This window comes from Poromitra crassiceps (assembly GCF_964638095.1).
Source record: "Poromitra crassiceps genome assembly, chromosome: 9".
Taxonomy (NCBI): Eukaryota; Metazoa; Chordata; class Actinopteri; order Beryciformes; family Melamphaidae; genus Poromitra; species Poromitra crassiceps.
Window position 1 is genome coordinate 1120486 of NC_139630.1, and position 13849 is coordinate 1134334.

The 13849-nt window shown below is 43.7% G+C and overlaps 1 protein-coding gene across 1 annotated transcript in view; it reads left to right on the forward strand.

Moving 5' to 3' along the window:
• The window catches only part of pex7 (peroxisomal biogenesis factor 7), a 100587-nt gene that overhangs the window by 50517 nt on the left and 36221 nt on the right, over window positions 1-13849 (forward strand). Inside the window, 2 exon segments of the mRNA XM_083642668.1 lie at window positions 3-91; window positions 8578-8633. Coding sequence (XP_083498794.1) covers window positions 3-91; window positions 8578-8633 — 145 coding nt within the window.

Here is a 13849-nt window from a genome sequence, read left to right on the forward strand (position 1 = left end):
AGACTGCAGTCTCTGTGTGTGGGACCTGAGAAACGTCCGGCAGTCTGTCAATCAACTGCTAGGTCACACCATCGCCATCCGCAGAGTCAAGGTACAGACACACACACACACACACACACACACACACACACACATGCTACTTCAAATATCATGTAATACACACAACACTGTGTTCTTGGAATTGGGAATGTGTGTTGTTGTTGTGGTGTGTGTGTGTGTGTGTGTGTGTGTGTGTGTGTGTGTGTGTGTGTGTGTGTGTGTGTGTGTGTGTGTGTGTGTGATGGCGGAGAGGCAGCACAGCGTCTGACAGCATCAAAAGAGCCACTTAAATGGACTTAACAAGACCAGATAGTCTCAGACACACGCATGCACACAAGCACACACACACATCATCCTCATGTACATGCACACGTACACACACGGCACACGTGTGTGTGTGTGTACGTGGGTTGTGTGTGCACGCACGCATGCACACACGCACGCACGCACGCACGCACACACACACGCAAGCATGCACACACACACACACACACGGCACTTGTGTGTGTGTGTGTGTGTGTGTGTGTGTGTGTGTGTGTGTGTCCTTGTTGTTTGGGGGGATGCAGCCTGAGAGCAGACAGCCGCGGAGGAGTCTCCAAGCACACTCAGACCTCAGATTACCCTGATTAAGCACAAATCACTACACACACACACACACACACACACACACACACACACACACACACACACACACACACAGACACAGACACAGACACACACACACACACACACACACACACACACACACACACACACACACACACACTGTCTCTCTTGGAAACTTTTGCACAAACACATCTTAATGTGATGTGGCAGTTAGAATCCTTTTTAATATTTCAGTGCTGTCATTAATCTACTCATTGTCATGCCAGTACAAACTCGGCTAAGGGTTTTTTCTTCATATGACTTATTCATACGAGTTCTCCAGGAGGCGCTTCTTCCAAATGCAGACTCTGGGCCCGGGGAGCTGGACATTCTGCTTCAAAAAGGGCAACAAATGTCCATAAAGCTTGTGTCGTATAATCAAAGTCTTCTGACGCCTGGCCAACAAATGTCATTTGATCCGTTATTTCATGAACATTCGAGTCGATGGCCATTGCTGTACTTCCACATTACCAAAATTCGCAAACCACTGGCGAAGCCACCGTGCAAGCTTTGTGTATGTGAGAGTGCACCAATGTCAGAGAAAAAACTGCTTTTTATCTTTTCATATTTTTACCATTTATATATCTACTATTATCATTATCATTGATATACATGCTTGGTTTATTTTAATATCGTCGCTGTTGTGCCAGGACCTCGAATCTCCCTTTTTTCACTTTTTTACTTTTGGTCATAAATCAGTGCCATTGGTCACCCTTCACGTCTCTGTGGGGTTTTTAACAAATGCAACCAATATGGAAAAGCATTAAAACGATCTTGTGAGTAAATCTCTTAACGCCATTCGCCCTCAATCTGTCAGTCAAACCTCAAAATTCGCCCCCTACCTCCGTTTGTTGCCCCCCCCCCCCCCCCACGCAGGACACTAAACCCGGAAAAGTCACACGGCAGACGTGCTGTGTATTTCTGATATCGTTTTGACTAATCCTGGCTTCCTCTGACATTAATAGATCAATACAATGTTTTCCAGTTATTCCTAGGCTGCAAACTTGTTTTAACATGCAAATCGGAGTGGTTTCTGACGAGAATAAAGTAATGTTAACGATACGCTATGTCAGACTGTTCTCAAAGCCCCCGCCTCGGTCATGAGAGAGGCGAGGGGCACGCTGTTGCAACTGCGCGCGCCCCCGCGGCCCGGAGCTTGGGGCTCGTGCATGAGCATACCACTCTCTCCCGCCTGACTGGCCGGGAGAAAGTGCTTCCAAGTCGGACTGATAATATAAACAATGTCATTTGAGCTTATCCAGGTAAGATATTAACAAAGTAATGACACATTCAGCGGGAAACTTACTATAATTAAGACATGTGCCAACTTTGACGACGTTTGGTTCAGTATTTTAAGAGCAAAGAGGTTTTTTTTACTTCCTGAAAAGTTGCTGTTTTGGAGATTCCAGGTCCTGGAACGACAGCGACGATATGTAACTTACAGCAGGCGAGCATGCGTAGTGTGCAATATCTTTAGTCAAAATGAAGGCCGAGTTCAAAAATGGGTGCGATCCGAGCAAGGGGGCCGGCACTCCCACATTGCCCCTCAGCCCCCCCACACACTGGTTCTTCCCCTTGCTGCCCCCGGTGGTGTTTTCAGGACCTACATCACCAATCGATCGCTAAAAGGTGTTCATAGAGAGAAGAACTCATCCTGACTCTGTGTGTGTGTGTGTGTGTGTGTGTGTGTGTGTGTGCGCGTGCGCGTGCGCGTGCGTGTGCGTCTGTGTGTGTGTGTGTGTGTGTGTGTGTGTGTGTGCGTCTGTGTGTGTGTGTGTGTGTGTGTGTGTGTGTGTGTGTGTGTGTGTGTGTGTGTGTGTGTGTGCGCGTGCGCGTGCGTGTGCGTCTGTGTGTGTGTGTGTGTGTGTGTGTGTGTGTGTGTGTGCGTCTGTGTGTGTGTGTGTTTCTCAGTGTTTGCAAATCTGTCGGCTGTTATGGATTTACTAGAGGGAGCAGAAAGGAGGCGAGGGGATCTGGGATCAGCAGAGTGAGAGAGAGATAAAAAGAAACTGAACGAGACAGAGAGAGGGAAAGAGAGCGAGAGAGAGAGACAGAGAGACAGAGGGAAAGAGACAGAGAGAGAGAGAGAGAGAGAGAGGGGGAGACAGAGAGCGAGAGAGAGGGAGACAGAGAGAGAGAGAGAGGGAGAGAGAGAGAGAGAGAGAGAGAGAGAGAGAGAGAGAGAGAGAGAGAAGGGGGGAAAGGAGTAAATTAATTGATATGTAGGAGTGCTTAGCCAACAGTGAGTAAAACTGCTCTGTGGACTTTTTCCACTCTGTCTGGTCTGCAGAAAGACAGGAAACACCAGAGCTGTCTGACTCTGAGGGCTTCTGTCAGCTTCATCTAGCCATGTCAATAAACAAACATGAGGCATACAACTCGTTTAGTGTTGTCATGTGACTTTATTTATTTGTGTTATTTGTGAAGCACTGTCAGCTTTTTGACTTTCCACGTAAGCCCCAATAGAGCTGAATTTTGTGCTATCACAAGATCGTTGTCACGTCTGCTTGTCATGTTTGCGATTTCAAAAATGGCAGTAAAATTGTTATTCATAAAAACGCCCATAAGTCATATCTTTCTTTCTTTGAAATTCTTTATTTTCAAATGAATTTACTGAGCACTATAAATCAGATATTTTACTTTACTGCATTTAATAGCTGCAACTGCATCTTAGTTGTAAATGCCCCACTCCCCCCCCCCCCCCCCCTCCTTAAAAAATAAAATAAACAGTGGAGTTGTAGAAGATACATGCATTTTTAGTAGGGGTGCTCCAAAAAATCGATTCTGAAAGGATCGCGATTCTTAATGCCACGATCCCTGGATTGATTCCAAACTCCCAAGAATCTATTCTTAACACGTTCACTGCCAATGACGAGTTGATACGTCAAAAAAAATCCAACGGTTGACTGCCAATGACGAGTTGATACGTCAAAAAAAAAAAAAAAAAAAATTGACGGTGGGATGTGCATCTAACCCTTTTACATCTTCTATATAAATATGGGAGCCACCGAACGTGTACAACCCATTCCACCGACCCACTAAGTGGCGACAGTGCTCTCCAGACTAGAAAAAGCCGAGCCAAAACTGCAGGGGAACGTGCGATGAAACCATTCTCATACTGTAAAATGGATTGGCGAAAACGCTTTCGTTTTCGCGCTGGTTGCTGGCAGTGGGGGATTGCAAATTTGCATAATAGATTATGGGTGCAACACACTTTGAAACACGCAGCATAAATAAGACCAGAATCGCAAAAGCTTCATCAAAGCTCTCAACCGAAACCCCAAGAAACGAGCGAGCCCATCCAGACTTGCCCAGCGGCCGCCAGCAGACAGGCAGCAGCAGCAGCAGCAGAAACTCGCTTGTGACACGCCCGCTGCAGCCAAGAAGAACACACACGGAGGGAGGAGTTTGAAGGAGAGGGGGGTTTCCTGCTGTTATGGAGGAAATTACTGTTCAAAACTATTGTTTAGATGTCTGACGTCTTACTGATGCCAAAAATGAATGGTTAAAGTGACTGTTCTATCGAATTTCACAAAAAGCTATTTATCTCAGCTTAAATTTTCAGACGCTGAAACCATGCTGTATTCAAGTGCTAATGCCTACATAACTACTAACTCTACAAACTAACTCTTTTAGACAGAGAAAGCACACATTCTATTAGTTCTTTTGAGATATTTTGTGTTCACAAAATCTTAGCAGAAAATAATCCTCGGGTCTTGAAAGATGAGCCAGAATCCTCAAAAAAACCCTACCTACAGTAAAAAAAAAATGTGTTAAATTCGTAAAAAAAAAAAAAAAAAATACAGTGCACCTGAACGCAACATGCAAGATACCGGCTGAATAAGTTTCCAAATGTTCATGTCATTTGTGTACTGTACTGCCACGGTGCCACCACCTCTTGCACTTAAGAACTCTGGTTAATGTATTCCCCCCAAAATCTATAAATCCTTCTCAAATTCTACAGATCCCCCCCAGCCTATAAATCCATTTTATCTGAAGAACATAAGGGGGGAATTCCCCCCTAGTTTGCAAAATGAATTTAGGCCCTGACTGTAATACAGAAGTTGAATTTGAAGTTCAGCATTAATACATTTGTCATTTTTTGTTTTATATTTACCTTTGTGTGTTATTGCAATATAAAACTACATAATTGAGAATCGATTCTAGATTCTGGAATCGAGAATTGTTGGAATCGAGAATCGTTGGAATCGAGAATCGTTGGAATCAAGAATCGATTCTGGAATCGGATCGTGACCTCAGGAATCGGAATCGGATCGGATCGTGGCTTAGCCGGATCGGAGCACCCCTAATTTTTAGTTATGCTGAGTGAACAACATTTCAAATAGCATATTTTGCATCTACCAGTCATCACACTCCTTAAGAACAAATATCCATGTCCCACATTGGGCTTGTCAAAAAGATTTGTGTCTTTAATGACACATGTTTCTTTTTGCCCTGTTTGCCTCCCTGTGACACCCACAGCCACAAAGAGCAACACTGGCCCCAGGATTTTAGAAGTTGTTGAACCGTGTGCCGAAGTCGTCTGGCAGACTTTTCAGCAGCACTGACTTTAGTGACAGCACAGTCTTATTTGAAGGAGTATAAAGTGTTGTTGTCAGCCAGGAATAGGTCCAAGTTTACCCAAAAAGCGTTCACCTTTTGAAACCGCTCTCCCACGTCTGCCTCCCCACCTTGGAGATGCAGGTTGAGTTGGTTCAGGTGATGTCAAATAGAAAGGAGACATGGGCCTATGAACTGACAGCTCCTCTGCTTTGTTTGATTTCTGACTGGAAAGAAATGCCTCTACTTCTTTGCGCAGTGCTGTAGCAGTGATGTACTGCTGTAGCAGTGCTGTAGTGCTGTAGCAACATGTAGACTTGAGGTTGAGGTTTGTCACATCACAGTCTGATGACTGATGCAGTGCTGAGAAGACTGTCAGGTGTTCTGCTATGAGACGTGATGCAAAGGTCCTCTCTCCTTCTATTATAGATGAGCCGCCATCTGTTACAAGGAGAAACCAGAGAAACCTGGCACAGCATGTCTAGATGCTCTCACATGTTGTGTTGCTCTTCAGTGGCTAAAGGCACAGCAACGTGAACATTTCTCCGTTGAGAAGATACCGACAGTTGCACAGTATCGATTGCACCTGTTGACTCGTTGACAGCGGTGGCACGTAATCCACGATTTTAGTTCTGAAAGTAAAGCTGAAATGCACTCCTCGTACAAATTTCTCTCTTTAAAGTCGAGCTGAACCCAAAAATGACTTATTTTATTTTAGTTCAAATACCTGGGTATGCAGTGCACCTATTTAATAATGTATCCCCCCAAAAAAATCAATTTTTTTTAGTTTTTCATACTTTTTCACATCAAAAGTTCATTTTTCAAGATTTCATTCATAACAGTAATCTACAGTTTGCTGACGTCACCTAGTACTATCAAATTTCTACCCCATTTCAACCAATCATATCACGACATAGCAGCTGTCAATCAAATCTTCATTTCAGGATAATTTTCTCCTCCAAATCAAGGAGAAAATGGCGCCTAGTCCCTGTCATCTGTCATCAATTTCTATCCCATAAACTAACTACTAACTTGGTCAATTGTATGTTGATCAACACAATAAAGAAAACGGTCATTTCAAAGAAATGTAACTGGCTCGTTAAAACTCGCATTCCAGGAATATTATTTACCTATTGCGATAATGGCGCGCGCCTCAGAGAGCCTGGTTGTCAGGGGTCGCACCTCGGAGATTCCAGGCCGACGGGCTGCACTCTCCGCTCGGCAACACAAAGGCAGCTGGCTGCCTGCAGCTCGCTGAGCTCCACTGCTCTCCCTCCCCACCTCCTCAATTCAAGTCAAGTTTGTCTCAGAGGGCTTCACAGAGAATATGTCTAGCTAATTCTAGCTGACACAACAGTAGCAAATTACAGAATAAGATAACACTTTGAACAATTGATAGAGAAATATAGAAAATATAGAAATATAGGAGAGAGCAGAGGAGAGAGCAGGAGAAGGGAGGAGAGCAGGGGGAATGTGAGAGAGTGATGGGGTGGGGAGGGAATGGGAAATGTTGGAGAGTATAGAAGGTGGGGAAGGAGCAAGAGGAGAGAGCAGGAGAGAGGAAGGGGGGGCGGGGGGTGTGGGGGAGAAGAGAGCAGGGGGAGGGAGGAGGTGGGGAGAGAATGGGAAATGTGGAGAGAGCGTATGGAAGAGTATGGGAGTATAGAGAGAGTATGGGAGACTATATGGAGAGAACAGGGAAAGGAGGGCTAGCTGACACAACAGTAACAAATTACAGTAGTAATAATAACACATCGAACAATTATATGATAGGGAAATATAGACACACATTTCTTAGCAACCAAACTATGCTTAATTTAATTGGCTGCAAGCCTTTAGTAGTGAGTCCCTTTGTCAAATAAACGCATGTTCACATATAGAGCTTATGGGTGCCTCACTTTAGGGTAGAATGGGTGCCATGCTTTAAATAGTGGCGGAATAGTGGGAGGGGATAGAATGGGTGCCATGCTTTGGAGTCGAATGGGTACTATGCTTTAGAATAGTGGGGGAAGGGGGGAAGAGGAGATAGCAGGAGAGGGGAGGAGGGAGGGAGAGCAGGGGGAATCTGAGAGAGGAGAGAGCAGGAAGTGGCAGGGAATGGGGAAAATTGGGGCGAAGAGGAGAAGGAGAAGGAGCAGAGGAGGGGAGAAAGAGGAGAGAGCAGGAGAAGGGAAGGGGGAGAGCGGTGGGATGTGAGGGAGGAGAGAGCATGGAAAGAGAGGAGGTGGGGGGGATGGGAAATGTGGGAGAGGATAGAACAGGAAGGGGGAAGTGGGGAAGGAGCAGGGGAAGGGGCAAAGAGAAAGAGGGGGGGAGAAGATCAGACAAACTGACTACTCTACACATTAACCAGAGCTAACTGGGACATAGGCTAATCTACAGCCTAGTCTGGCCTGTCCTATTCTGCTCTAGTCTGATTTTAGCCTGAACACTATAACAGGTCTACAGTGTATAGTTAGGCTGTAGCTAATCTATCGCCTACCTACGCTATTCTAACCTACCGGCAGCCCTCGACCAGTGATGGAGAGCACCGTTCCCCCCTGCCCCGGCCCCCACCCCCACACACATAAGGCGTGGGAGAGAAGGCCAGGCCGGGACACAGCGGCACCCCCTCACCCCCAGTGAACGCAAGAAAACCTCCCTTTCCCGAACCCCCCCCCCTTCCACATTATTCTAAAGCATGGCATCCATCCTATTTTAAAGCATGGCACCCATTCTCTTTCTTTCCCCCTTCCCCTGCTCCTTTCCCACCTCTCTTACCCACTCTCTCACACTCCCCCTGCTCTCCCTCCCTTCTCCTGCTCTCTCCTCTGCTCTATCCTATATTCCTATATTTTCTATATTTCTCTATCAATTATTCAATGTGTTATCATTACTACTGTAATTTGCTACTGTTGTGTCAGCTAGAATTAGCTAGACATATTTTCTGTGAAGCCCTCTGGGACATGCTTGTGAATTAGGGCTATACAAATAAATTTGACTTGACTTGACTTGACACTCAGCCACTAACCTCGCGTCAGCAGGCTCTTCCCGAGGAGAGCGCCACAACACGCTGAATCCCACTCGATTTGGAGGCGGAACACGCCAGGATTGGCCAAAGCCCAATCTAGTCCCCAGAATTGTCAAATAAAATCATCGACATGCTACTATGACCCGCCTCTCAACCTGTCATCTCAGACAACTTATGTTTTCAGTCTGAAACGGACTCCGACCCACGCGCCGAACGGGTTCGGTTCGATTTTAAGTCCATTTAAGCAGATATAGAACATCATTTTAGTATATTTCTTGACTTCTAATAGTCACTTTAATATTTGTATTCCTCTCTTCCTGCAGTTTTCTCCGTTCAGTAAGACGGTGTTGGCGTCCTGCTCGTATGATTTCACCGTCAGGTAAGATCAATCCCTGTTTTTTACTGCCTTTTCTTTGCTTGTGAAACACACTTCACACATAGCCCTTCACAATAAAAGCCCAACACACACAGCCCTTCACAATAAAAGTCCAACACACACAGCCCTGCACAATAAAAGCCCAACACACACTTCACACACAGCCCTTCACAATAAAAGTCCAACACACACAGCCCTGCACAATAAAAGCCCAACACACATTTCACACACAGCCCTTCACAATAAAAGCCCACCACACACAGCCCTGCACAATAAAAGCCCGACACACACTTCACACAGAGCCCTTCACAATAAAAGCTGAACACATTTGACACACAGCCCTTCACAATAAAAGCTCAACACACACTTCACACAGGTTCAAAAAGAAGAAAGGTCCAAGGCACTCTTCTGGCATGAAGTAAAAAGCCTTTATTTACTTAGATGGCTATATCATTTTGAAAAGCTTAAAAACATAGCTAGTGCATGTTAGAAGAGCTGGGACATGACCCACGCGTATCGGCACAAACAGCCTTCTTCAAAGCTGAACAACACACACTTCACACAGTCCTTCACAATAAAAGCCCAACACACACTTCACACAGCCCTTCACAATAAAAGCCCAACGCACACTTCACGCGCAGCCCTTCACAATAAAAGCCCAACACACACTTTACACACAGCCCTTCACAATAAAAGCCCAACACACAGCCCTTCACAATAAAAGCCCAACACACACTTTACACACAGCCCTTCACAATAAAAGCCCAATAGACACCATCAGTGATTTATGACAAATGTATGCAAATAGCGAATATCCTGAATGCAGGAAATGCAGGACAAATGCTCATAAACAGCTTAAATTTGGGGGAAATGGACAAATGGTCTTGATCAGTCCCTGCCTAAGCCAGTGTTCAATGCCCAGACATATTCCCTCGCTCTATATAGTAGAATAAGAAACCAGCCTAATCACCCAGATGAGCCATTCTTGACCTCTGTTTTATTCATGTTTTTCTACTCTTTCATTGGATGACACTGAACTGTGACATCATACAGTTTTACTATTTGAAACCAACTTTCCAGAGACTAGTAAATCAAGTATGCAATGTGGCTCCCAGTGAAAAGTCGCATTACTGTACGTACAGTACGCTCCTTTTCTTTTCCATTACCAACTCAATGGAGGGCCAGCAGTGTCAAGGCTAGAAGTAATGTTGAACGACGCTGTCTGATAATTTGTTATGTTAGCTGGAGGTGAGAGAGAGAGAGAGAGAGAGAGAGAGAGAGAGGTAGATGGACAGAGAGAGAGAAAAAACAAGGTGAGCTGTTTCTTTACCGTGCTGCGGAGGCCGGGATAATAAAATCTGTAATTTCAAGCAAGAATGCCTCAGGGTTTTTTTTTACGAGAAAATGCTGATTCTTAATCTTTGTCTTCGTCTTTGTCTTTTCTTTCTCTCTCCTTTCTCTCGCTCTCTCTTATTCTTTCTTTAATGGTTTCCGTGATTCTATGCAGTTCTGCAGAGGTCTATATCACTCAAAAGTGCATTTCAGTTTAACTGCAACAGTTTGACATTGTACGCCAGACAATCTTCAATAGAGAGCCAAAGTGAACGCCACTTCCTGCTTCAGCATGGCACCAGAGATTTTCATCCGTCATTTATTTTCCCATAGACATTTTGTAAAATGGTTATAAAATAGTTCTACTTGTTCAAACCAAACCGTTCAGTTATATTTAGAAACAGGAGAGACCACAGAACATTTCACTTGGACCAAAATGTAAAAGAAAAATGTTTTTTTTTTAAGTTTTGGTCCAAGTGAAATGTTCTGTGTTCTCTGCTGTTTGTAAATATAGCTGAATCGTATGGTTTGAACAAGTACAAGTATTTTTATAACAATTTTACGAAATGTCGATGGGAAAATAAATGGTGGATGAAAATCTCTGATACAGTGCTGAAGCAGGAAGTGACGTTATCATATCGATGATGGAAGGAGAGAGGGAGCGAAAGATGGAGGGAGAGAGGGAGCGAAAGATGAAAGGAGAGAGGGAAAGGAGGAAGGTTGAACAGATGAATGTGTTGAGAGCTGGCTGTATGCCAAAACTTGTGTTTTATTGATCCTGGCTTTTAGTGGCTCAAATACTCTATAGACTGAGTTACGTTTTCTGTACGTGTACTGTACTGTACACACACACACACACACAGAGTTAGTGTGTGTGCTTTTCTGACTGCGACGAAATCGACTAGCGATCTGGTAAATATGATGACTCCCAAAAACATTGGAGCAACACATTTGAATTCAGGATGTGTGCATCCGGCTTCCCACCCAGCAGACACGGCCAATTGTTCCTGTATGGACGCCCGACCAAGCCGGAGGGGCTCGAACCTGCGACCCTCGTGTTGATACGCAGGGAATCTACCGCTGCACTACCCGGACGCCCCAAAATCTCTTGAATTATTGATTGATTGCCTATTGATTGATGACCTTAATTACCTTCAACACAAATACATTCTGTAAGTCTTGAATTCAGTTTTGGTGGTGTACTGTTTGTGCAGTCATGCATGAACAGTACATGACTGCATTGTTTTTTATTTGTTTTTTCATTCATTTTAGTGATGAAATGTTTTTAATTTGTGGAGGCTCGGCCCCTCCAGTGTTCCAGCGGGGTTCATAAGACGATCACGAGATAATCCCCTCTGATTTAACATTTTGTATTTAAGCATCTATCTTTAATTGAATCTTATTTTAATTGCTATCCTTCATTACCTTTTTCTCTCTCCGTTCTTCAAGCCTTTCCTCTATTTGTGCTGCCCTACTGTAATAGAGTACTGTAATAGAGTACTGTAATAGAGTGGTGAAGGAATGACTCTTCAAACCCGGAAATGCTGAGGTCCCTCATCTCCAAGACAATGATTTTTTTTAATGGGTTTTTGATTAGATGCCTGAGATAAGGTCTCTGTTTAACCAAAGTTTATGATACTCAGATCTTTGTCTTCAGCAAGATAATCGTCCCAAATGAAAACCACTTTTTTGATTTTCAAAGCGTTTTTCTGGTTATCGCGATTATTGACGATCACATTTACGCTTCAAAAATCATTATTGAAAAATCATTAAGATGGTCTTACTGAACACATAGATCTACAGTAAGTATCAGAAACCTTTGTTAACCACAGCCCTTATTTCCGGCATCTAACCGAAACCCCTTCTTAAGGCTCCCGTAAGAAGCAAAAGCGTTTCCTGATTGCTTCTTAGCCTAAGATGATCTTTCGTTAAGAAGTTTTGTAAGAAGGGTCTGGGGCGTTCTTAACACCTTCTTAGCGACGAAACGCTCGCAGATCCACCCGCGTCAGGCAAAAGGAGAGATTAATACAGTGCGTACTCTTCGTCTTATTGTGTTTTCCCCTTTTTTCCTTTCTTTCATGCACCCTTAGTGTTTAAAATTGGGGAACACTTGAAAATCTCTCCTCTATGTAATATGGTTACTTGTGTTTTAAATGTTTTACCGTAGGCTATATTCCTCAGATCAGAATGGATTCCTTTTATAATAAGAATGTTGTGGATTTATATAGCACCTTTCACAGAACCCAAGGTCGCTTACATTTTAATTTGAATTGTGATGCTGCTCTGTAGGGTTTATTACTGTAGGCCTATTATTTCTTGCCTACCTGTCACAGGGTCTCGCATTGTCCCCTGCATCAGTGAGCTGTTGATATTTGGTGGGCATGGCTTCAACTACTGCTATCCTTGCATATCTATTTTCCCCATTCACGGCACCAAGTTATGTTATATGATTTCATTTTATGTTTTCATTGTCTTTGTCTGATTTTATCCAGGTCATTTGTCATTATTTGCGTCAGTTAGTTGACGTTTTCAGATATTGTTCTGCGTGTGTAATGCTACTTTTGTGGGGGAACCTGGTGTTTCATATTTAAAATGGGCAAGGCGAGCAAGGCTATTTAATTTGTTTAGCACATTACATACACATTGCAAATGAATGGTACATAACGTTATCCTACTTGGAATAGGTAGGCAGAACAGCAGGTGAATGGGTCAGTATTATAATCGTGTTCGGGCGCCTCGTTTCCCCGCTTGTTCATTTTTAGTGTTATTTATTGATGGGGGTGAGCAGGACGCCACTTGTTACATCAAAACTTCATTTGGGAGCATGTAATTATGTGGAACAATCGATTAGTCTGGGATCGATTGATTTGTTTTCAGCGCAGAGATGGTGGACAGCTCCAGTTAAGATGCTTCTTAAGATCCTTCTTTCGGGCTGTCGAAGCCACCTATTTCTGAAGAAAATGGTGAAAAACGACATACCCAAACTAAAATGCTTACTGTGGCTGAACCGCTAGGGTTACAGACAACTGCCTGACCTTTTCTGAAAGGTAAGACTTTGAAGTTTCTGTTCCAAGTGTCAGAATGACTCTATGTGTTACTGACCCTGAGTAACACCAGCTCAAACACAGTGGTTGATTCTCGCCTAGAATAAAAAACACTTTTAGAGTGTAAACAGTTACCTGTGGTTGTTGTATTTATCGCTAGAAACCCAATGGAGACATAGCCACAGGCCTTACCACATCCCAACTCAAAGAAGATGAAAAAATACCAAAACATGAGTATTTGGCAGTGGTTTTTGTAGGGAGATACCTAGGCGGATTTCCAAAAAGCCATTTGAAAAAGCCAAATAATCTGAAATGTTGTCTTTGTCTTTGTACAAAGACAGCTATAACTTCTGCTGTGTTGATCTGAAAAAGGAAGACATGGTTCGATGCGCAAGATTCAGACGGTTAATTTGGTATGTAGCATGAACAGCATTGTTCAGAATTAACTACCTAATTAATCACATTAATTAGGTATGAACAGATGAACAGATGAACAGCAAAAAATCAGAAACATAACGCCGGGGTTACGGTGCCATGCAAGAGGTTAAGAAGGGCATTAAGAACGCGTTTGGGAAACACTCTTTTCTTAAGGCTCCGTCTTAGCTGACCTCTTCTTTGGAGCCTTCTTAACTCCTTAAGAAGGTTCTTATTTGGGAAACGCAGTGACTTTGAGCAGAGGGAACCCAGTGTGATGCTAACTTCCAGGTTGGCCTACAAAAAAGAATTGACCTCTGTGGCACTCTATAACCCTCCCTCTAATAACTCACTTTCAAATACTTCATCTTAGCTGTTACCGCTTTCAGACAGACACAGTTCTGGTTCTGGCTCTGGCTCTGGCTCCAT